Genomic DNA, 25,416 nt, shown 5'->3' with positions numbered 1-25,416 from the left:
AGACAGGACGTCTTTGGTGGTCAGAAGACAGAGCAGCTCCTGCTGCAGTCCTGCGCGTGTCGCTGTCCAGACCTCGGTGCTGAATACCAGGCACTGGTATCTCCCGCCAGGTTCAATCCCTCAGGGTTCGAATAGGCTCCACCTTGGGAGACTGAACTCACTTCCCTAGGGTGAGGGGTGGAGAATTCATTTAGATGTTTGCTTGCTCTCCTCCCACGGGAAACCATTTTTCCACAAAGAGGCATTGTGCATTTTATGGGAAAGTAATGGCACAGCTCCAGCTCAGCACCAAAGTGAAGAGCTCTACTGAGGCAAAATGGAAAGTCGAGGTAAATAAAAACTGCTCTTTCCCTCCCTGAATCAACACAACAGCTTTTGGGACCCTAGATCCCCTTGTTGACAAATTCTTAAAAATGTTTTTTTAAAAATCACACGATTAATCATTTTACTGATAAACACCATAAAAGGTGGTAGTGGTGCTGGCTTTGCAATATGGGAGTATAATTATTGATATCGTTTTACTGAGGTTGAGAAACAAAGGGGAGGAGGAAGTAAACCTGTAAACTAAAGTGTTCGAATGGTTAAAAATTCATTTTTAAAAGTATTGCTTTAACATTGTCTTGGAGACATGCTCATTTTCTTAGACAATTTAGAACAGAATTTGGGCAGTAGTAGCTTCCCTTCTTCTCCTTACCCTCCTAGCCTCTCTCTGATTTGAAAGACCTAAGAGTCTTGTTCTTCATAGCAGGTGCTGATACCCAAAAGGCCATTATAAGAATCCTATCGCCTCCCCCCTCCCTGCCACACACATGAGATAATAAATACAGAGAAAATGGATGGAAGGGTGGGAAAGCACTCCCAGCCTTTTATTCTTGGTAGTTATATTCAAATGGGGCACTTCTTTTTGAAAAGTGAAGATGTTTCTCACGGTACAAAATTTATGAGCTGACAAGGAGCAGACTTAACTGATCCCAGCAAACAGTTCCTTCCTTTTCCTAATCCCTGGCTGCTTATTTTAGCCGCTTCTCCGCCCCGCCGGGAATACCATTCAGATCTTAGTCCAGGTAGATCTGACGTCAAGAGATGGCTTTCGTCGATTTGACGTGTAAACACTCATTTCCATTCTGGCTGGGAAGGGCTGGGGCTCCACTCAGCCTGGAGACCGAAGCGCTTCACTGAGCGCTCGCAGCCGCCCAGCCTCTCCTCGCGCTCCTCCTAGCTCTTCGCAGAGCAACCAGGAGCCAGGAGTGGTCCAGAGCCCGAGGGTGGGAAGGGGGAGTCTCTCTGGCTTTTCTCCTATCTTGCTTCTTTTTCCTCTCCCTTCCCACTCGTGTTGAAGCGAGTGTGTGAGCCATGGAGCGAAGAGCCTGGACTCTGCAGTGCACTGCTTTCGCCCTCTTTTGCGCTTGGTGTGCACTGAACAGTGCAAAAGCGAAAAGACAATTTGTTAATGAATGGGCAGCGGAGATCCCCGGGGGCCCGGAAGCAGCCTCGGCCATCGCCGAGGAGCTGGGTTATGACCTTTTGGGTCAGGTAAGAGTTTCCACTTTCAAGAAACTTTCTGGGGCCCCAGGGGACTGGCGGGACTGGAGCGCGGTCTTCCAAGTGGGAGCCCCAGGTTGCACTCTCCGGAGCCCAGTGTAGCAAAGAACAAGGAGCTGCTCCCGCTCTAGCCCCTGGCGCGCTTGGAGAGAGAGAAAGCTTGCATTATTTACTGTTTGGGCTGGGCGCAGCCAAGCAGAAGGAAGCCACTGCAGCTGGGTAGGGCTTAGGCTTACTGTTGGCCGCTCTAGAATTGAAATCCATTCCCGCGCGGTTTGGAAGAAAAATCCCTCCACGCTTGTTCAGAGAACTTGAGATGCACTCAAGCTCTTACCAACCAAGCGCCCCCGGGAGAATCAGTGCGCTCCATCCCCCGGGACTGAGGCGGTCTGCGTCAGGAGCCGGCTGTTGCCTTCTTTTCAATATGGCAGCATCAGATCCAAGTCCTGATGCAAGGGGCTAAGCAGGCTTGGGGCTGTCCGCCCTGGCAGCCTGTAAGGGCACGCCCAGGGCATTGGAAGAGTGCCAGCTGCTGGGACTGGCGACCAGGAGGTTGGGAGGCCGCGGAGTAGCCTGGGAAGCTGGGGGAGAAATGGTGGGTGAGAGACACGGGACCATCTATCTCCGTACCCCTCTGGGGAGCTCCGGATTTTCACTGGGAACTTACAAAGTCCAAGCTTCATAACTTTGCCCGACCAGCCCCACTGCAGGGTCGAGATGCCGAACTGACTGTGGGAAAGGGATCTATTTATTTCTTGTTCTTCAGCTAAGTACGTAATCGTTTTCCCGGGAATTTCAGCTTATTGTTGCCTGTCCAAGTGAAGGCTTGGTCAATAGGTAGCTGGTTGGAGGTGAGTGAGCGTCAAGACATTAAGTGGGAGACTGCTAATAGCTGAGCGATTCCGAGGGGACCCTAGGGAGTGTGACTTCTAAGCTAGAGCTGTCCTTTCCTTGGCTCAGAATCAAGCCCTAGCCCCCTGCTTGGGAAGTTGGTCTGCACTGAAGCGTGGGAGGAGGGAGTTGTAAAACATTTTGGCGCGTTTTTTCTGGAGGTGGTGGTTGAGACGCCGCTGGGGTCACGGATGAGTAATTGGCGGGGGCGTTGGCGATTCTGTAGACCGAACCCGCTGGGGAATTCTCCTGCTCTTGCTGGAGGCTTCATTCTCAACTTTATAAACCAAATTGTCTTTGAAATGCCCGGCAGGAAAATCTATGCAGATTGGCTTCCTGGTGTCCCAGCAGCAGATGAGTCTTTTGATTTTGGCCAGCCCTTGCCCTCGTGCCAGGCTCCGTGTTAGGGGCTGAGGAATAAGAGGAGGGAAAAAAACGCTCTCAAGTAATCAAGAATCTAGAGGAGGCTAGCTTAGAGATTAATGATTGCAACTGATTGTAATTTGTGTAATAATAAAAGTTGTTCTTGAAGTCTCAATATTCATTGGTTGAAGGAATGAAAGTAGTAGGGAATTTGAGAGGGGTGAATGAAAACTGCCCAAAGGAGGAAACATTTGCACGGGGAAGAGGAGTCAGAGATTGCCAGGAGAACATAATGAGATTGGAGAAGACAGTCTAGGCATGGAAAACAGCTTGTGGGAAAACAGTGAGACATAATACAGTTTAGTAGTAAGTCTGGGAATCGCACGCAATTATTAGGAATTTTTGAGACCCAAAGAGAGCATGAGTAGCAGATGACATTGTGCTGGTGAATACTGTGGGCATCATAAAAATTATGTATGTCCTATAGGGGTAGACACTGGGGATTTAATTGTGTATTCCTTGAGCAGCTACCAAAAGGCTAAATAGCACTGGTAACTGTGTAGGAGGAGAATGGGGAAGACAGCAAAAACGAAATCTCTCTTCTTTTTCCCACCTGTTAGCTCTAGGCATGTATCTAAACCTAGACCATTCAATGTGAAAATTGCTTTTCAAAACAAATAAACAGAAATCTTAATACTAAAAAACAATACATCATCATTCTTGGGAGGATCTTTGGGTAAGGGATAGCATAGTCACAAAAGCATTAACAAATAGTGGGGAAAAACCATCCATATTTATATGTGATTTACAATGCTATCTTTCCTCTATCCATTTTTAGTTAAAATGGCATTACTAACAAAAGTTTTAAAACAAACTTAACAAAAATTATTTTATTAGAATAATAATTATTTGTAGAAGACTGATAGCACGTTCCTGGTTCTGCTTATTTCTCTTTTTGTTTAATATTACTAAAATTACATGAATTTAGCATTACTATATTCGGTACCTTATTGCCTCAGGATAAAGCTTGGATTAAGATAGTGACAAGAAGAAAAACTAGTTGACAGCAGAATAAACAGAGCTAAGCACTGGTGATCTTTTCCTATGGCTGCTGATTTCTCTCCCCAATTCCATCCACAGCTTACAGGAAGATTCACTGAGATTCAGGCTTGGAGCAGGGCCTAAGCTTCTCTATTTTAAAATTCTCTAGGTGATGAGAATCACCAATTTAAAGAACGTGTTTCTTCAGTAATATACTGTTGTCAATTTTTTGTTTCTTAATTTTTAAAATGTAGGGTTATCTAGAGGATTTGGTAGCTTCATATTTAGTGCTGAGTAAAGGGAGACTAGCTCAAAAGGATAATGAATATAGTTCTAAATGAACCAAAGGTGTCAATAGCTACCCAGAGAAGTATACACACTCTTAAGTGGAACACCTGCCCTAAATGTAGCATATGCTTTTCTGAAAGCCTTGAATTAGTGGGAAATCAAATGATCACTAATAGTGGCTAATAACAATTCATCACTATGAATTCAATGACGACTTTTTATAAAAACAATAATTTATTTTAGTGGAAAGTGGCACTGACCATAGATAGTATCCCAGGTGTTTGCCTGCTTACCACAAATAATTGTTCTTTGAACAGATATATTTGATCAAATGAGCATTTTAATATGATATTGTCACACACAAAAAAACATGTATTTCCTCCAATGTGTGTAAAATAGAAGCATCACTAGTCTCCTACTGTGAGCTAGTGAGTATACTGTGAGCTCAAGCAATAATATTCTGAGGGTCATCTTAAGACCTCTACCAGTGCCTTCTTCATGAAGAATGTGGATGAGGCTGGAGGCCATTATTGTTGGCAAACTAACACAGGAACAGAAAACCAAATACTGCATGTTCTCACTCAAAAGTGAGAGCTAAATGATGAGAACACGTAAATACATAGAGGGGAACAGCACATACTGGGGCCTTTTGGCAGGTGGAGGGTGGGAGAAGGGAAGGGATCAGGAAAAATAACTAACGGGTATTAGGCTTAATACCTGGGTGATGAAATAATCTGTACAAAAACAAAAAACAAACAAAAAAAACCCATGACATAAGTTTGCCTATGTAACAAATTTGTACTTGTACCCCTGAACTTAAAATAAAAGTTAAAAAAAGAAAAGAAAAATATTAACTTCAGATACAAGGAATGGGCTTAATAAAAGTGGCCTACCTCTAAGTTAACTGAGTTTTAAACTAGTCCATATATACTTGTTTGGGAAAGTGGATATTTATTTTATTTCTTTCCTTTTACAGATTGGTTCACTTGAAAATCACTACTTATTCAAACATAAAAACCACCCCAGAAGGTCTCGAAGGAGTGCCTTTCATATCACTAAGAGATTATCTGATGATGATCGTGTAAGTGTTGTACATTTGTCTTCAAACCAATACTCTAACTTACCTGCTTTCTTTATGATTTCTAATAAGAACAGAAGCATTTTGCAAATGTGGTTCTTTTTTATTGTGACCAAGATTGTTTATCAGTAATGTTTCTAATTTCTTTCCATAAAATTATAATTGCACATAATAATAACAAGATTGGGTTGAATTGGTTGAGCTAAAGTTAATTTTACACATATATATGCACTTTAATTATATAATTACATATATATCTAAAGTTAATTTTATATGTACACTCACAAATTCAGTCTAAGAGCATGAAAGTGAATGTTTAAAATGAGGGGGCAGCACTAATAAAAATGTTTGACAATACAATCAATCAACAACCTTTTACTAGGTACCTATTATGTACCAAACATTTTAATACCAATATGGGCTCAAAGAAATACATGAGCCTTACTTTCAATAACATTTCAGCATAACTGAAAAAAAAAGGTCTGTTATTTCTATTTGGTTTTGCTGTATAAGGAGCTAGTGTTTATGAGAGAACTGTAAATCCATGTCTTCATGAGACAAATGTTTCCATAAATATTCTATTGTTGGATCCAAACCATTTGATCTCTTTTCATCCTAGTTTGTATCTTGGTTCAATGATTAGGTAACAGCAGAAAATGTACAGAATAAATACAGGTAAATAAGGTAGAGGCAATTTGAATACATAGCTAATGTACCTATTGATTTTGAAGTCTATTTTCAAGGTGAACAAATATATTAGACAATGTTGACTATGTTGGGAGTATTGTAATTTTCATACAGTGTTGCCTTTTCTCAAGGATATGCCATACTGGAAGAAATTTATCCTGATTCCAATTTACACTGATATCTTGATATCTGTGTACATGATTTTTGTTACCTAGGACACCCTGGAGAATTATGGTGAGAGATCCTCTTGGTAAGAGAATTGAAAACATCCTTTCAACTTCCCGGCCGGGCGCGGTGGCTCACGCCTGTAATCCCAGCACTTTGGGAGGCCGAGGCGGGCGGATCACAAGGTCAGGAGATCAAGACAACGGTGAAACCCCGTCTCTACTAAAAATACAAAAAATTAGCCGGGCGCGACGGCGGACGCCTGTAGTCCCAGCTACTCCGGAGGCTGAGGCAGGAGAATGGCGGGAACCCGGGGGGCGGAGCTTGCAGTGAGTGGAGATCGGGCCACTGCACTCCAGCCTGGGAGATAGAGCGAGACTTTGTCTCAAAAAAAAAAAAAAATGCTTTCAACTTCCCAGGGGGGGCAAAAAATATATGTGTGTGTATATATACTTATATATGTATGTATGTGTGTATATATGTATGTGTATATACATATATGTATATATATGTATATATGTATGTGTATATACATATATGTATATATATGTATATATGTATGCATATATACATATATGTATATCTATGTATATATGAGGCAGAAATAAATAAATATATTTGACATATATATGACAGAAATATATATATATATATATATGACAGGTGATAGAACTGTTGAAAGTAGATGGAATTCATGGGCCTGTAAGATAATTTGCTGTTTTATTCATTCTGAAATGGATAGCATTTTAAAAAGGAGAAGAAAAAGACAAATTATGAGGGTGGGGAATGGGAATGACCTGGGTCACCAGTGTTGGAATATAAAAGAAACAACCACATCCTGACAAACAATGCTGTGTAGGGACCACGGACAGTGACCTGATAGCTCATCTACACCCATTGCTAGCTCTTGTCAAGTTATTGCTTGATGTGGAAGACCAAATCAGAGGCCCTGGACCTTATTACAGAAGTTTCTTGTCCACTGAGGTCTTCCCTTACTCACTTCAAGGCAGATGGCTCATTGCGTGTGGGCTCTGAAAAGCAGAACAACTTCCAGCACTCTGGCTAGGCTCAGTCTCCCGGCTAAGCAGGAGAGAGATTTCCTTCTTTGCCTAAATGCATGCCCAAACTGCATGCCCATTAATGCACATTGAAGTCAAACTGACCTGTCTTCTCATTTTCATAGGAGAAAATTGGACAGAATAGAGCATACCTAACTGTTCTTCTTACTAAAAGTATCTCATGAAAATGAAGATGGCCCATTCTACTCTTTATACATCCCCTTGATAGCTGATTTTTTCGGGGAATCTCAAGACATTTATGGAAAAAAGCTAAGAATTTAGTCTCCAGCACAGGTATAACTTTGTAAAAAGTTAGCCCAAGAATAATTTTATTTTAGGAAGAAGTCTAGGACCATAGAAACTTGCATTGGAAGGTTGAAGTAGATGATCTTTAATGCTCTTTCCAGATCAAATTATTTATAATTAAGTACATGATATCTATTATGCATAATAGAAAGACACTACCAATTTTCCTCTATTCCATTCAGCCTGCTCTTCCAGAGATTAATATGTGATTCTGAGTTAATGACATTAATCATAACACTGTTTTCTACAATTGGATGTTTATCTGATCAGATGTCAGAGTGCTTCCTCTTGTATCCCATTTCTAAAAAATTGCTCTTGGTTTTCATTTTATTGCTCTTTTTTGATGGAAGATAATATTCTTTCAAATCAGCTCTGTGAAATGCAGCAATAGTCTATCTTTACAAGTCTATTAATAAAATCTCCAAGTGTAAGTGACCCTCTACCTCAAAGATTAGTACTTATGCCCTAGAAGTCAGCTTCCAGAGATCAACTCAGATGATGGGCAGCATTCCAAGCATTGAGGTATTTTAAGCCAAAACAATCAAGCTTGAAAATACAAGCACTTTAAAAATAAATCATAGTGACTAATTTCTAGCTTTCAAGTTCTTCCCATTATTTTTAATAGGTTTGCAGTACATTTTTAATTGAAAATTCAGGGCAGTCTTAGTGGATGGTTTTATCCTTCAGTTGCAAATTATTTTTCAGTTTTTATTTTTGGAGCTGATTCATGAGTACTCTCACATTAACAATATTCCACCACACACTGAATTGTCATCATGCACTGAGCAGAAAAGATGTGTTTGGGGTATGAAATAGTCATGTTGCCAAGAAAAATAAGAGTATAGAATTATCTTATAATGAATATAACTACAAGGCAGTCCCTCACTCTCTTAGGGCTTCAAGTATAATAGGATTATGCTGTAAATATGGGCCAGGTAATTTTCATATTGTCAGATCTCTTTGCATAATACATGAGACTGAATTAATGGTAAGTGTGCGTGGTCAGTAGTGCTATTCATCACCCAGGATATGTTTCTCATTTTAAGTACTTTTAAGCAGAGGTCGAAGCACAGGGGAGGGATAGTTGCACATTTGCATGGATACAACGCCATTCTTACTTTATAAAATATTTGCAATTTCTACCTTTTGTACGTAAAGAAAGAGAAATTAATCTATAAGAGCATTATAACAGCAGTCTCTTGGCTTGTTGACTTAATCCATAAAAGCAGACAAATTTTCAGCCATGGAGCCCTGAAACCTCAATATAAAAATGAGTATTATGGTCCATTTGCTGATGAAAGCAGACTGAACTTTTGCTTCCACTGAAACCACAATGTAAATAATTTGAGGGAATTATCATTTCACTGACTGCTTCTCCTCCCCCTAAAGGTGCACTTTACTGTAATAGAGGAAATGTTCATCTCCCCAGTGGGCAATCCCTTCTTCTCTCTGAGGTGCCAGTTTGATCTGTAGTCAAATGAAAATATTGCAGAGCTGCCTGAACTCTGCTAGGAAGGGTACTGGAGATAGTTAGAGGAAAGATACAGAGGTAGATATTTGACTTTTTATTTTCCTGCTATAAAAATCCTTGTAGGTGATATGGGCTGAACAACAGTATGAAAAAGAAAGAACCAAACGTTCAGCTATAAAGGACTCAGCACAAAATCTCTTCAATGATCCCATGTGGAATCAGCAATGGTACTTGGTAAGTACATACAGAAGGACTGTGTGGGTGGCATCTGGGACCTGACTTCTTTATATTGTTACATTTGCAACAAGAATTTTTTTTTTTTTTTTTTTTTTTTTTTTTTATGATGGAGGATTTCATAGGAAGCTATCTTATCTGGAGATTAGGGCTGATGGGACCTCCTTGATCTGTCTCTTCTGTTTTACTGAGTAAGGATGTCGGAAACAGTTACCTTTAGCTGCTGTGAAAAAATAGGTTGTATTTTTTGTCTTCTTAAGTTTATTTGGGGTAAGTGCAGAAAAATCATGTCTTGCAGGTTAGGGGTTGCAAAAACAGTACTTATGGCAAAAATCTCATTTGGTTAAAGTTATTCTTTAGAACTATTTAAAGCACTCACAGAGTGTAGTGAACATAATTTGGCATATACAACCCTGAATGACAATTCTTATATGACACAGATGAGAATCTCTGAAAGAGGTGAAAAGAAGGAACACAAGAAAAGTCTATTGCAAATGTCTGAACTTGCAAACCATTCTACCTTTAAGATAGTTACCAAATCCTTGAGTGGAGAAATTGTTAAGTGTTGCTGTCTACCTGCAGGGTGTCCTCTCTTCTGTTTAATGTTATGTCTGTATGGTAGTAATGTAGGCTAGTAGAAGGATTTGTTGTGAGAATGTTATAAAAGATTATTTCTCTTGAAAAACACAAGCTAAGACTTAGATACTTTTGTTGCATAATGGATGGAAAAGGGGATCAGTTTCTTATGACACTATCTTCTTTCTTTCTCTTTCTTTCTTTCTTTCTTTCTTTCTTTCTTTCTTTCTTTCTTTCTTTCTTTCTTTCTTTCTTTCTTTCTTTCTTTCTTTCTCTTTCTTTCTTTCTTTTTTCTTTCTCTCTCCTTCCTTCCTTCCTTCCTTCCTTCCTTCTTTCCTTCCTTCCTTCCTTCCTTCCTTCCTTCCTTCCTCCCTTTCTTTCTTTCTTTTTCTTTTTTTTTGGACAGAGCTTTGCTCTTGTTGCCCAGGCTGGAGTGCAATGGCGTGATTTCAGTTCACTGCAACCTCTGCCTCCCGGCTTCAAGCGATTCTCCTACTTCAGCCTCTGGAGTAGCTTGGATTACAGATGCCCGCCACCATGCCCAGCTAATTTTTGTATTTTAAATAGAGACAGGGTTTTGTCACATTGGTCAGGCTGGTCTCAAACTCCTGACCTCGTGTGATCCACCCGCCTCGGCCTCCCATAGTGCTGGTATTACAGGCATGAGCCACCGCACCCGGCCTCTTGCCACTATCTTAAGTATTTGCTCATTGCAGCAGAAGAGACTTATCAGTTAACACTTGTTGTGCATTTCCTGTGTGACGAACACTATTCTAAAATGTTTGATATGAATTAATTCATTTTGTTCTCATGATTATCTGTGTTGTAGAAATAGTACTTATGCTCATTTAACAGATGGAAAAACAGAGATATTGGAAAGTAGAATAATTTGCCAAAATCCATGGCTGCTAGTGGTGGGACCATAATTCATGACTCCAGAGTCTATACTCTTAACAACTACAGTCTAAAATTGCTCCTACAACTGACATAAAGGCCTTCTTCTCTGACTTTGGCCAACAGTCTGTTGGCCAAACAGTTCCAGCCTCCTGTGATTCAGCTTCATACCAGCCTGATAAATGCTTGTCACCCCACTCCCCCAACCTCTTTATGGGGAGGAGGGCACAACAGCAAGAGGGCAGTTCCTTCACTGACACTTTTGATTGTGGTTATTTATAGATTTCTTATTGACCCTTTCACCAGGTACCTGGCATTCTTTTACTGTCTCTCTCTCACAGGCTTAGAAATGTGCTTGTATCTGTGTTCTCTTGCTACCCAACTTATCTCCTGTACAGTCCCACACACTGACTATCAGAAAATGTATTTGAAAAGGAAAACCCTGAATCTCCTCTCACAGATACTTACCCCCTGAATCACTCATACTTAAAAATAGGCAATTACATTGCAATTCCTGAGGCAATCAAGTCTCCTGAGCATTCCAGGTTCTGCTTTTTCTTTTAGATGAAAAATTCTAAAACATTCATGAGTGGCTATGCACTAGGCAATATAATGAGAGCTCAATGTGGCAATGGAGAATCAGGATTTGGGGGGAGATGAAAACATCGACTATCAAATAGACCTTCCGTAGATGAAAGGGTTGAGCATGTTATTATAAATGAAAGACATTTAGGGATAAAATTCTTCAAAGCCACGTAGTTCAAAGAGAAGGAGCACAGGTGATTCATCTTTTCAAGTGATGTCCATTTGGGACAATTGGGAGAAGAGCAGCACTCTGGGGGTTCATTTGGCCCTACTCTCAACTTTGTTTTTTCATTTCACCGAATTGGCTTCTTCTAAAGAGTAGAGTGACCCAAGGAAAAAGAAAGATGGGTCTCCAGGTTGGAACTTAAGTGCTCATTTTGTAGCAAGCTAATTATGACTTTACAAATGCTTCTTTGTTTTTCTTTACCAGCAAGATACCAGGATGACGGCAGCCCTGCCCAAGCTGGACCTTCATGTGATACCTGTTTGGCAAAAAGGCATTACAGGCAAAGGAGTTGTTATCACCGTACTGGATGATGGTTTGGAGTGGAATCACACGGACATTTATGCCAACTATGTAAGTGTGTGCCTTCTCATGACTGACTTAGGGAGCTGTCTGTGCAGACGCACAGTTAGGGCTTTCCTTCTTTTCAAGGGGATGCTGCTGTGGTGTCAGTCCCTGGGATTATGGGCCAAGGTTTTGTCCCTTCTCCTACTTCCCACTAGCTTATATGAATTTATTTTGTACCAGTAGGCACTGAAATAATTCAGTGGGATCAAAAATTGCTCAAAAGTATATGTGTTGGGAGAAGGAGGGGCAGTGCCTATACCAATTAAGTTACCAAAATCCAATGACTTTGAGTTGCTCAGTGTTTGGGCGCATTAAAGTAATCAAATTAAGCCCCTTGCCTGAGATCATTTCCACAGTTTCCCTTCTCACCTCTTTTATGAATCTATATCCCTGACATTGTAAAATTATATAAATGTGATTTCTTCCATGCAAATCCAAAGTGAATAATACACAATGCACCTATGCCAAGCTGAGAAAGGAAAAGTTTTCTAGAAATGGGAAAATAAATAAAAAAACAATTTGTTTCATTGTTTACGAAGTTTATAATATAATATGAACACCATCATATATCTTAGGTCTTTAGATCAGGAGGCTGGTGTTTCATCTTTAAGATTATCCCTTGTTTTTCTCTCATCCTTTCCACCTATCAAACATTCCCCGGCTATAATGCCAAGCTAACGAGCTAAGGAAAAGAGAAGGACAAATAGTAGCACAGAGTAGAAATTAGGAATGATTGAAATATACGGAAAGCATTGAAAAGTAACAGTAATTGTATGTGGAAGGCGTTTAAGTGTAGCTATGGGGTTGGAAAAAGGAGTGGAACCTGGAAGCTTGTCTTGAATTTCGAACACCCTCTCTCGAATTAAATTATGTTTATTTAGTGTGCCTGGGAGGCTGAAGGAGAACACCATGGACCTGAGTCCCATCTCCAGCCACCTCTTTGCACCTATATTCATAAGAGAGATGAGTGTTAAAGTATCACTAACTAGCTTTATGGCCTTAGGGAAGTCATTTAACTTCTCTGGGCCTCAATTTTCTCATCTGAAAACTGAGGTGACTGAACTAAGTAAACTAATTCCTTCCAGCTCCAATATCCTATGAGTGTCTGTAAACCATAGGCTTGGTAACATTCACTGAGAATGGAATGCTGGTTGTGTTCATCATGTCTGCCTGGTTTGTGGGTATAATAAATATTCAGTGACTCGGTCAGAAACACTAAAATGCAGGCTTTTGAGCTATCAGCCAGGATGGGAAGGTATAGGGTACCTTCGGAAGTGATGCTTTTTTTTTTATGATGTCACAGTGTTGTTTTTTGTTGTTTCTTTAGGATCCAGAGGCTAGCTATGATTTTAATGATAATGACCATGATCCATTTCCCCGATATGATCCCACAAATGAGAACAAGTGAGTAAATGTGCAATTGGGTGAAATAAAGTACTTTACAATGCTTTTATCTTGTTTGAGAAAATTATACCATACATTTCATCCACATTTCAGCGCTCAGAAAATGTTAATGCACAACATCCATACGACAATATTTTGTTGCTTTTAAAACAGAAACCAAAGTTTCTATTTTTATATTCCCTTTAGTTTATAGAACCATATTTTCATTAAACTTCTTACATTATGAAATTCTCCTCTCAAATGTTACTGAATTGTTGTAGCTTTAGAAAGAATGTTTGAGACATAAAGAGTACACACTTTAAGCCCATCCCTCCCATCAATTCCTCTATGAATCTTTTACTCTTAGCAACATGCTTTATGTTAGTCATGAAAATAAATATATGTAAAGAAATGGATATGAACAATGCCCACAACTTCCGATGGTGGCTACAGTCACCCTCACCAGTTCTCTCAGAAGAGCATGGCCAGACTTCAGACAAGAGAAATGCCTCTGAGTTCTGACCACTGAATCCAACACAGTCTCCAGGGCATTGAGCCAGCGGGAAGTCTCCTCCAGAGTTCCTGCTGCTATAAGGCCATAGGAAAGAGAGGAGACAGCACCCGACTCCCAGATTAACTCTCTCTCCCTTGAAGCCACACTGTGGTGAGAGAGGCCAAGAGCCACAGAGGCCAAGAGCATGATCTTCTAAAGTGAGAGGTGAAAGAAAGACCCAGAGGCAAGAGAATTTCAACTTCTCTCCTAGTCCCAAAGAAACTTCACCCTCTAGGCATGTGGACCCTCAAAGTGTCCATGCCCATGGGAGAAACCATCTTTGTTCATACCGATGTTCTCACAGACATTAAGGAGACATTCAAATTTTCCTCTTCATTTTCTCTACACAGAAGAGACTTGCACCAAAATGATCAAAGCCAAGGTCAAAATTAGGGTTTGCTACTACAAGTGAGGATGGAAAAAGCCAAGCATCTAATAGCTCTTGGTATATGTCACATGAATGCTTCTCTCTTCTCTCTGGATGGCTCTGTCTCTTGGACTGTTACCCAACTTGAGTCAGACAAGTCTGTCTCTGTCTCTCTCTCTGCCTCTCTCTCACTCCCTCCCTTCCTTCCTCCCTTCCTCCCTCCCTTATTCTCCCTCAGAACTCCAAAGCGGCTGGTGCAGTAATATGGATCTAAAGTTATTTCTTTCTTTGGATAGTCCTCCCTCCAGAAAGCCAACAAAGCCCAGGATGGGAGGCTGGGGCACATGGACTTGGCCTCAACTTCTGGGTGTTTATTTCTTCCTTGTGGAGAATGGGAAGCTTGTGGATAGTTCAGGGATATGACTTCTTTCAGTACCATTTATTTCTTTGAGGTTGAGTAAAGGGGTTAACTGCACATACCCCTTAGAGGTGAAAACATTCCGGTAAAAATACAATAGGAACCTCTGGCAGGGGTACCTTTGGAGGAAAGTGAGAGTGTCTCGAGAGCTTACAGCAGACCCTCAGACAAACTTTTCACTGTATGTCTGAAGCAGGATAATGCAGGACCAGTAGGGATTTCTACTGTTTTGGGGCACAGCCTTGTAATGTAGTTATGGCTTTGCCAATTCCCAGAGGAGAGGGTGACCTGGGGAAATCACTACTTCTCTCTGCCTCTACTCCATTTTCTTCCCCTAAAATGGGTGACGATGTACCTTCTCCCTATGTTTCTTAAATGAACTTCCTGAGGAAATGGGTAATAAGTACTTGGAAGAAAGTACTTGGGAAATCTGTTCCCAGACACTTGAGTGCAGCTGAGGTGACTTAGATGGAGGCACTGGCTCCTTCCTAGGCAGTATACGGTCCTTCCAGGCAGAGCCTGAGTCTGGCCTCAGGATCCAGTGTGGGTGGTAACTTGTGTGATGGCTGCATAGTGGGTGAATTCTTGATGAACTGATATTCTCTGGAGTTTCTCCAGTCAGGAGATGGAACACTCAGACCTTCCTCAAAACAAAGGGGATCTCACAGCACAGCATTTATAATAGTTGTTTTATATATATGAATGTAATAATTATAATAAAATAAAATTTCCCTGACTCAGGGAGCTGCCAAGGCCCCAGGGAAGAAGTTCATATAATGCTATTTGTTTTGTGCCTGAAAGCGCTGAGCTTCCAGATCATAGCCTGCTGTGAACCTTCCACATAGCATTGAGAAAGCATGGCATAGCCCAACAGTTAAGAGCAGACTTGGGAGCCAAATTTAGGTCAAATTTTAGATCTGCCACTTAGTAGTTGGGTGATCTTGAGCAAATTATTTAACTTCTTTGTGCTTAAGTTTTATCATCTTTTGAAAAAGAATCTATTTCCTTGAGTTAGAGGTATTAACTGATTTTATATATATATATGTGTAGAGAGAGAGAGTGAGGTATTAAGTGAGTTTATACATAATAAGTATTACATAATATATATAATACTTCATTGAGTTAGAGGTTTTAAGTGAGTTTATATGTATATATATTAAATGATATATATGTATATATATTAAATGATATATATATATAAACTCACTTAAAACCTCTAACTCAATGAGGTAGATTATTTATCTCTATATCTGTCTATCTAGCATTTAAACAAATTGATTTGTTTAAAAATTATTCCACAAGATAGTTTAAATACTACCCTTACTCTGGTTAAAATATTCTTGTCACACATGCTATTTAAGCCATATATGTGTATGTGTGTGTGTATATCTATCTATCTATCTGTCTATCTATCTATCTATCTATCTATGGCTTAAATAACATGTGCGACAAGGATATTTGGCTTGGGCATACATACATATATGGCTTGGACACTGGTACATAAAAAAGTTAAATAAGTGTTTGCTGTGGTGATGATAATGATGATAATGATCACAGCTATTCATTTAGTAACTGAGGTAGACCTCCTTTCAGTGAGAAATCAACATGACAAGAATAATATCATCTGATGGGAGCAGCAGAGACAAGTCAATTTTCTGAGCCAATTCAGAATCTGCTATTTGGAAATGACATAATGAGCAATTCTCTCTCAGGATCCTCTTGACTATCTACCGAAAAGGTGGCGTCCTTATCATTTATCAGAAGGTATAATAAAAAGTAGAGTTGCCTCCTAGCATGTTGTCAGACATAAATCCCTTAGGTTTGGAAAATGGATGGCCCCATTTTGTCTTGGCCTTTACAGCAATTGGAGAGGTATTATATCCCAATTCCAAGAGTATTATCTCTTTAAACTATCTGTATTGCTGTTGTTCTTTATTACCATGTAAATGAGATTAATAGAAGCTGCATTTGAATGCTACTCTGAAAGTCAAAAGAGGAATCATTAATAATAAAAACTTAACAGTGCAGGTAATGCTTACTATTAAGCTGGCATAAATCTGTATTCAGTATTTCAACACCAATTACAGACTGTTTTTCTAGTTAAATAACAAGTGTGACAAGGATATTTTAACCAAAATAAGGGTAGTATTTAAACTATCTCGTGGAATAATTTTTAAACAAATCATTTTGTTTAAATGCCAGTTACTACCATTGTTCTAAGATAATGGAGAGTTCTTTTACTGCAGCACCTCACTTAGAAAAGAAAGAGAGCTGCAGCCTATAAAGAATGCCATAGGAACACTTCTCTTTCTCTCAATGTTTGGAGGTGGAATGTGAGGGTAAGAGGAGGAAAACATGTCAACACATATTTGTACCATGATCCTCCTGCAGCTTTCACTAGAGAATAGTCCTCCATCTACAAGGAGAGATAAATAATAGGTGCTGTCACACTGCATCATTTTTTAGGACAAAGGCACAATCCTGGGGATGTCTGTCAGCAGGTTGATTCTGTTGGCTCAGGCTGAAGACTTGAGCTGGATTCTTTTGCTGACCTGAGCCCTGTCTCCCATCCTGTATACATGGAAATATATAAGAAGGCAGTGGTAACTTCTGGAAGTACATTTCTCGGAGATGACAACTGAATTACTCCTTCTACTAAGACAAAGAGCGTTAATCCATCCACAAAGCATAAGGTGCCTTCTGTGTGTTCAGATGTGCACACTTTTCTCAGAGAATGGGTGTGGTCAGGACGGCTTCAGTTGCAAATGAAAGAATCCTAACTCAAACATTAAGTAACAAAGGGATTTAAAAAATATTCACCCAAGTGATGTTCTAGTTTCTGATGTTGCAAGATCCAAGAGCTCAAACAATATGTTCTCAGGACATCAAGAACTCTGTTTCCATCTCTAGTGCTGCTCGCCTCCGCTTGGCGTCACTTTCAATAGAATCCTGCCTGGCAGAGCAAGACCCATATGACTCACATGGAACTTAAAGCTCATGATTCCCAAGAAAGAGTAGGGTTTCTTCCCTATAATCTGCATCAGTCCTTGAAAGCTGTCTGAGAGGAGGAGCCCCAAGATTGAAAAAAAATCACAAAAAGTCAGGAGGGTAAGTTTCCCAAAAAGGAAAATTCTAGCATACATAAAAGAAGCAGGTGTTTGCTGCATCGGGGAAGATCTTGAATTAAAGATAATTATATTGTCCTGACTTAGAATTCCTAGCCAGGATTAACATGAAGGAGCAGGAATTTTATTTTGTGGAAGAAGACCAGAAAATAATCTTTGTTACTTTAGGAAAAAGAGAAGTCAAACAACTCTTCTTGAGGGCCCAGTCAATTTAGGAATTTTATATTCCATGCTATGCTGAATTAATAGATGGCCAGTATAGTAGAACTGAAATGGAACTGGTCAAAATTATTGCTCAGAGCTAACCCTTCCTCTCTTTCACTCTATGTTGGTATATCTGGTAGACTCCTCCAAGCCACCAACAGCCTTCACACTGTCACAGGTTGTTTCCACAACAGAACAAAATCATGAAATAAACGAATTCACATTAATGTGCTTTTGGCTTACTGACCCTCCTGAGTCAGGACGGTGGTGGGAAAAGACAATTATCATCCTCAGAATTTCAGAACTGATGCTTTAATGGTGGAATTTGGTGTTTTGAAGATGCATTTTTCTTCCAAATACTCTGAAATCATAAATTACTCTCTTTGCTTAACTGCAAAACCAATCATGTTCAGGCTTCTGGCCCCAGTTAGGATTTCAGGAGCATCTTGGCTTTCCAATTAGCTGAGAATGTCTTGCAAATATCTCAAGCTCCTCTTGGTACCAGATAATCTTCAGATATTTTAGTGTGCATATATTTAGAGGAGAGGAGAAGGGCTTAATAGGGACTTGTTCTATCATATCCTACTAAGGCTGATCAGGGATAATCTAATCCAAGTCAGTCACTAGGGAGAGAAGTGAGGAGCCACTTTGCTACCAAAAAGTACAAAGCAGAAGTCATTTCTTTGAAATTGTTTCTGAATGTCAGAGTTCTTATAATTGTATCAATAGTTAACACTTACTGGGTTCTTACTATCTGCCATCCACTGTTCTAAGTGCTTTACATATAATTTGTCATGTGACCAAGTCTTTGAGGACAAGTAACTTACCCAAGGTCACACCCTTAGTGAATGGCAGAAGCCAGAATTTGAAACCACATACTTTGGTTCTAGTACTTGTGCCCTTCATTTGAACATAAGTTTTATCTCATAGTGATCTAAAACAAAAACAAAAGCAGTAACAGGTTGACAAAAAGTTAATATATCTATGCCCCATTAATTCATTCATATGCAAAACAAATGTTTGTTCTTCTGTATGTTTTATAATTCTTATTTTTCAATCCTCAGACATGGGACCAGATGTGCAGGAGAAATTGCCATGCAAGCAAATAATCACAAATGCGGGGTTGGAGTTGCATACAATTCCAAAGTTGGAGGTAAAACAGAGGATTGTCCCTATCTTATGTCACCCATTGTAAATGGCGGAGGGGAGCTTTTCTTTTTAACAACTGGAGGAAGAAATTAGCCCCATGCAAAAGTTGCTACAGGACCTGAATATGATTTGCAAGCAAGTCAATAGATATGGATTCCTAGAAAATGGATAGTTGAATATAGCCTATACATCTTTGCAGGAAAAAAAATGTGGAAATGCTGAATAGCATTTGAACCAAATCTAATTTTCTCTATGTTCTGATTTAGAATGGTTTGTTATTGAGTGCTTGCTGAGGAAACAGAAGGAGGAGGTAAATTTAGGCAAAGACTTTTCCTGCCTCTAAATTCTGTAGAAGTTCTTCACTTTATAGAAAAGAACAGCTTCAAAGTTTTAAAAAATACATGCTTATTATATTAAGTAGCCAAATTTTATCTTTTATAGCAAGGATGTAGAATCTCTAATTGTTTTCATCAGTGTCCTTATGGGGAAACACATGGTAAATTGCATTAGGGCAACTGTGGACATTTTAATAAAGAAACTATTTACAAGAATTAGAGAATACCAACAAGGGGCTAAGAAGTGGTAGGCAGATGTTACCACCTTTAGCCTTAAGAAGCAAAGGGAAGGAGAAGCCTGTAGGAAATAGAGAGGAAAAGCTGTGGTCACAGGAGAGAGCCACTGGATAGGCCTTGAGTACAACAACAGAGCTACTTGTAGGCAAAGGGGATTCAAGCAAAGGAGAGCTACTTCTAGGCAAAGGGGACCCAGGGTTATAGGCACCTCATTCTCCTCTTGATTCCCACCCTCTTGCTGGTGTCTTCAGTTGGCTGAACCCATTAGAAAGAGAGAGCCCATTGATGCAGTCCATGTTCTAATGGAGAAGAGTGGAAAGTGAATCTGCAGGGGCCAACAGAAAAGATAAAAATTGTCTCTCCTCTTTATGCTATCCCTACCTCAGGCTTTCGGGTTATGTTATAAGCTTCAAGTTTAGTTCGGTTTTCAAAAACTATAATCACAAAAAGAATCTATTGTAGAACATGTCAATTACAATAAAACCCCATAAACTCTACATGAGTATACCTTGCATTTGGTTGTGCATTCCTTTTTAGAAATCAAATAAATATACATCCTGACATGTAATGCATCTTTCATGAATACAGGGCACTCTTAGAATTTTAAGTGTCATTCCTGATTCCTTTGATACTAACATCTTCAAAGTGTTCTGTTAATTTTTTTAAAAAGTGAAGGGAGAAGCACAAATTATGTAATCGGCTAGTAAAAGAATTCACTCTTTAAGTCATAACGAACTAAACAGCTATTGTTTGTGAAAGAATCATCTGATCCCTTCATTTGGTAGAGAAAGAATCAGAAGCAAGCTTCTCAAGGTAATGAAAGCTAGTTTGTGGCAGTGTAGAACTGAAACACAAGATTCCAAGCCTACTGATGTTTTCCATTACTCCATCCTTTGATGGTCTGGCCCCAAATGCATTTTTTACCAATAATCTTCATTTATTAGGCACCTATTGTATGTCAGTGAATTACTCTACAACATACTATAGACAGTGCATCCTGGTGGTTAACAGATTTAGGGGCTAGATTTGTAGGGTTCAAATTTTGGCTCCCCAATTTCAAGCTGTGTGGCCTTGAGCAAGTCACTATCCCTCCTGGGCCTGAATCTCTCCATTTATAAAGTGAGGAGAATTACAGCACTCACCTCAAATGGTGGTTGCAAGGTTTAGATGAGTTTATACATGTAAAGCCTGTGGTTTGGTGGCTGCCCATAATGAATGCACATGAGCTGTTTTTATCATCCCTATTTTATAGTTGAAGAAACTGAGGTACAGAGGGTTAAGTGGCTTGCCCAAGAGTCCCCAGCTAGTAAGAAGCAGAGCTGGGATATTTTTCCTACATGCTTTTTCTTAGCTCACTGCAACCTCTGCTTCCTGGGTTCAAGCATTTCTTGTGCCTTAGCTTCCTGAGTAGCTGGGATTATAGGTGTACACCACCATGCCTGGTTAATTTTTGTATTTTTAGTAAAGATGGGGTTCCTCCATGTTCGCCAGGCTGGTCTTGAACTCCTGGCCCCAAGTGATCCACGCACCTCGGCCTCCCAAAGTGTTGGGATTATAGGCATGAGCCACTGCACCTGGCCCTAAATGCATTTTTAAGCAATTTCTTTTTCACAAATACAACTTTCACTGATCATATCAATTACTTATCATTTTACCTTTGCTCCATAGTAAATAAGTGTGAAAATCTAAGGCTGTGCACTTTATTGCATTATGAGCCTGAAGCCAGAAATAACCAGGTAGCTGCCTGTAATCTGTCCAGATTGCTTTTGCCTTCCTGGCTCTTGAATTCATAAGTCTGATGACTGGTGACAGCTTGTTGGAAAGCACGAAGAGCTACTGCACCTACGTTGTCCTGATGAAAAATGATTCCCCCTTGGGAGTGAAATCCATGGCAATGATTTCATCCTTGAGATCATTTAGAAGAAAAGGAAGCATGTTCCTTGAAAATGTTTCTTAGCAAACACATGAAAGGATGGCCTCTGGGTTATTTTTAATCAGGGCTTAGAAACAAAAGTGCTTCTTTCCCTATTTGTTAGTTTCCTGTTGTGGCTAGATCTTTTGAAGCTACATGTTTCCTGTCCAGAGTCCTTGTGTGGCACAGACTGGGCCACAGCCATTTGTGGGACAGCCATGAGCAGGTGCATCACGGGAGGGCTGCTTGGAGGGTCTTTCTAAAAGCTGGCCTGTCATTTAGTTGGGGTGGGAGGGAGGGCAAACATTTTGTAATTGGCAACAATCACTGCCATTTCCTCTCATCCAAGGATGCTGCTCCACTTCAGACTCAATGCCCAGAGGTATCGCTGGGAACAGAGCCTTGAGTGGGACTCCCCGCTCCCCCCTCAAAAAATCACAGCTGCCTAAACAGTGCATAGTATTATCTCCAAAGTGTGACAAAAAAGCTTACGGGGGCAGCGACATGTTCCTTCCTTCTGTGGTGTCAGTAGCTGGGTTACAGAAATTGGGGACATCTAGTAGTTACCTGGTTCTTGACTCTTAAAGTCCTTTAAAAATATAAATAGTAAGAGTATTGGGCTTTTGTCCATGTACATACTGACATCAACCTTTGTGCATGTTTGTTTATTTTGTTTCTCAGGCATAAGAATGCTGGATGGCATTGTGACGGATGCTATTGAGGCCAGTTCAATTGGATTCAATCCTGGACACGTGGATATTTATAGTGCAAGCTGGGGCCCTAATGATGATGGGAAAACTGTGGAGGGGCCTGGCCGGCTAGCCCAGAAGGCTTTTGAATATGGTGTCAAACAGGTAAGACACTTAACATAGACCCACATGAAATGAAACCTGACCATCTGGATATGGGGAGAAGGAAAGAACACTTAGGTTACATGGAAAAACATTGTTGTAGATATCTTAACAAAGTCTTTTACAATTTTAAATGCAGTTAGAGAGCCAAATCATTCTTCAGAGGGATGAGAGTTAAGGCTTAAGAAAGTTTTCCCTATTTGTGGCCAGGCACGGTCACTCACGCCTATAATCCCAGCAGTTTGGGAGGCGAAGGGAGGCAGATCACTTGAGGCCAGGCATTTGAGACCAGCCTGGCCAACATGGAGAAACCCCACCTCTACTAAAAACACAAAGATTAGCCAGGTGTAACTAGGTTGCACTCTTCTGCAACCTAGTTTAGACAGTAAAACCATGGTCTCAACTTAGATGCTTATAGCACCAGCTACTCGGGAGGCTGAGACACAAGAATTGCTTGAACCCCAGAAGGCGGAGGTTGCAGTGAGCTGAGATTGCACCACTGCTCTCCAGCCTGGGTGACAGAGTGAGACCCTTCCTCAAAAATAAAAATAAATAAGTAAAATGAGTTTTCCCTATTTGGGTCTGAGGTTGAATGGAAATGTATTACTTTTAGCATATTTATTTTAAAAGTACTTCTGGACATTTCTTTCTCCTTACTCATTTTCCTACTGCTTTTGGGTTTTTACACTAGTAAAAAAAAATACCGAGACTTCTTCCAAGTGCTCTGGAAATGCTTTTCAAATATAGAAGCGTGCTGCCTTCTGCTCTGCACGTGCCTGTTGAATACCCGTGCCTTGGTTGGGTTGCTCTGTCACTTGGGTTTACTGTATTCTTGCACAGATTCTAAAGCCTTGTGCTCCACAAGATGAAACAAAAGTAGAAACTCTGGAGAACACAAATTGAAAAATCATAGAAAGGGCGGCTTTGACGAGTTCCATTCAATTGAAGAGTCCCTTTTAATGCAGCTGCAAGGCAGATCTGAATAATTCCTAATTTTGTCATTCTATCAGTCAGCCAGAAGATTGAAGCAGAAAGAAAGAGAGGAAGTTCAAAGATTCAAGTGCAGTGACACAAACCAAGAGAAGGGTGGAAAAATATGAGCAAGTGCAAATGCTAGATTATGAATCTGCATAAGAATGAAAAGCGTGTGCTCAGCCCTACCCCAGGAGGGCCCAGAGACTGGCAGGGCCAGGGTCCAGTGGCTTATAATATACAGCCTTGTGAGATTTCCAACATTGAAGCCAAAAGATCTGGAATTGAAAACAGATCCCAAAAGGCTGCCTCTGAGAATTTCACACACGTAGTTGTTGGGGGTTTTATTGGGATATAACAGTGACCCCAATAGATGATAACAGATGATATGCATTCTGGCTTTTCCTTTAGGGGAGACAGGGGAAGGGGTCCATCTTCGTCTGGGCTTCGGGAAACGGGGGGCGTCAGGGAGATAATTGTGACTGTGATGGCTACACAGACAGCATCTACACCATCTCCATCAGCAGTGCCTCCCAGCAAGGCCTATCCCCCTGGTACGCTGAGAAGTGCTCCTCCACACTGGCCACCTCTTACAGCAGCGGGGATTACACCGACCAGAGAATCGTATGTTGTTTTTGTCTAATTCTCTCTGCTTAGGTAGGAGAGCGTGGCATGCATGCAAAATGATTCCCCTAACTGACCTTTGGTACGATTGATTTGCTTAAGCTTGATGTCTCAGTTGGGGAGACTCACACTTACGTGCTTGAAAGGCTGGCATCCATCAGAAAGTTTTCTCTCCAGGGATAATGACACTTCTGCCAAGATGATCTTCCCCTCTGTCATTTTTAAACCCAGCCTTGAGAAGCCACCAAACCTGTCATTACACAGCCGAGACTCCAAATGTCTTTTCTGCTTGTCTGATGCCTCCTTGGAAACAGTCTTAAAGGAGATTTCACCGTTGTAGGGGCCTTATCACCCTTGTACTTGCTGATCCTTTAACAGCAGGGATATAGTCTGACTTGGCCTGTAGCAGATGATAAAAATACAGAGTCTACACCACCTATGTCTCCTAAGAATGGATGACCCGCAGGAAAATAGCAGTTTCAGTGTCCCCTGAGGTGAACTGCTCAGCATCTTGGTAAGCAGCTCAGGGAGGTTGTATGCTCAGAGAGCTCCTCCAGCCCACGCTTGCCTGTGCCTTTGCTTCCATGAGTCAGATGGCCAAGGGCAATTATTGGATTTCCCTTCAAGGGCATGATGATGGAGGGGCATTTAGGGGCTTTGAGAACAAAGGGAGGCACTTTTAATTTAAAAATGTGAAGCCCCCAATTTAACTCCTGACACAGAAAGCACCAACTAGCTAAAGTGTATAGAACCTATCTCAATGAAATAGCAGGTCATGATCTAATTAGAGGGTGGGTGAACCCTATAATAATGACCTTGGAATGCATGCAAGATTCCTATTAACGGCATCTCAACAAAATTGTCAGCATGAATATCTTCTTCATACAGGATCACTTCTGCAACCTAGTTTAGACAGTAAAGCTGTGGTCTCAACTTAGAAGTGTGGGCCTGCTTCTCATGCGCATCTCTTCAGCTACTCAAGTAATAGACAGTGACATTCCACCCAGGGGTTTTTATGGCAGGCATATCTTACAGGTTTTGAAAGGGGCATATCAGACATCTGCCCCACTTGTCTTCAGAGTCCCTGGTTGTTGTCATTTCCCCGGGTGTCCAGAGCTCCCTTTAGAAAACGGCCTGTTAGGCATTTCAGAATCACCATTTCGTAGACTGTTCCTTATCTGGAGTACCCTGCACTGAAGCAGAAGAAAGATTTTCTATCTTTGTAAAACTCCCTCCGTAAGAAAGCCAGCCTTAGGAGAGACAGCTGGTGGATTCTATTTGAGACAGCCTCAGTAACATAACCTTTTTCTTACGCAAACCTTTTCCTCAGCATAGTCATCTCTGGGGGCTTGCTTGCGTCAACAGGTAAAAAGGGCAACCTTGCTTCCGCAGCCCTCTGAAGAGCGGAGCCATCATAACTTGAGAAATTCAGCAACTCCAAGCAGGAAGCCAATGGAGGTGATAATAGAACAAATTATTTTTTTACACCTCCCTCCCACACATCGAAATATCGAGCTAGAACTTCAGTGCTGGAGC

The 25,416-nt window shown here is 40.6% G+C and overlaps 1 protein-coding gene across 2 annotated transcripts in view; it reads left to right on the top strand.

The window, feature by feature from the left end:
- Nucleotides 1-251: 251 nt before the first annotated feature.
- PCSK1 (proprotein convertase subtilisin/kexin type 1) overlaps nucleotides 252-25,416 on the top strand; it is a 43,480-nt gene continuing 18,315 nt past the window's right edge. Inside the window, exons 1-9 of one of the 2 annotated variants that reach the window (XM_025387925.1) lie at nucleotides 252-329; nucleotides 1,340-1,533; nucleotides 5,102-5,206; nucleotides 9,014-9,124; nucleotides 11,610-11,756; nucleotides 13,078-13,154; nucleotides 18,865-18,953; nucleotides 22,115-22,287; nucleotides 23,668-23,880. In XM_025387925.1, the coding sequence (XP_025243710.1) occupies nucleotides 1,354-1,533; nucleotides 5,102-5,206; nucleotides 9,014-9,124; nucleotides 11,610-11,756; nucleotides 13,078-13,154; nucleotides 18,865-18,953; nucleotides 22,115-22,287; nucleotides 23,668-23,880 (1,095 nt within the window). In that variant the 5' untranslated portion in view covers nucleotides 252-329; nucleotides 1,340-1,353. Of the gene's footprint in view, nucleotides 330-1,115; nucleotides 1,534-5,101; nucleotides 5,207-9,013; nucleotides 9,125-11,609; nucleotides 11,757-13,077; nucleotides 13,155-18,864; nucleotides 18,954-22,114; nucleotides 22,288-23,667; nucleotides 23,881-25,416 lie in introns of those variants that run through there. The other variant, XM_025387924.1, reaches the window with a different exon arrangement.

This window comes from Theropithecus gelada, chromosome 6 (genome assembly GCF_003255815.1).
Source record: "Theropithecus gelada isolate Dixy chromosome 6, Tgel_1.0, whole genome shotgun sequence".
Classification (NCBI taxonomy): Eukaryota; Metazoa; Chordata; class Mammalia; order Primates; family Cercopithecidae; genus Theropithecus; species Theropithecus gelada.
The sequence above is the reverse complement of the archived record's forward strand: the minus strand, read 5'-3'. Positions and strand labels throughout refer to the sequence as shown.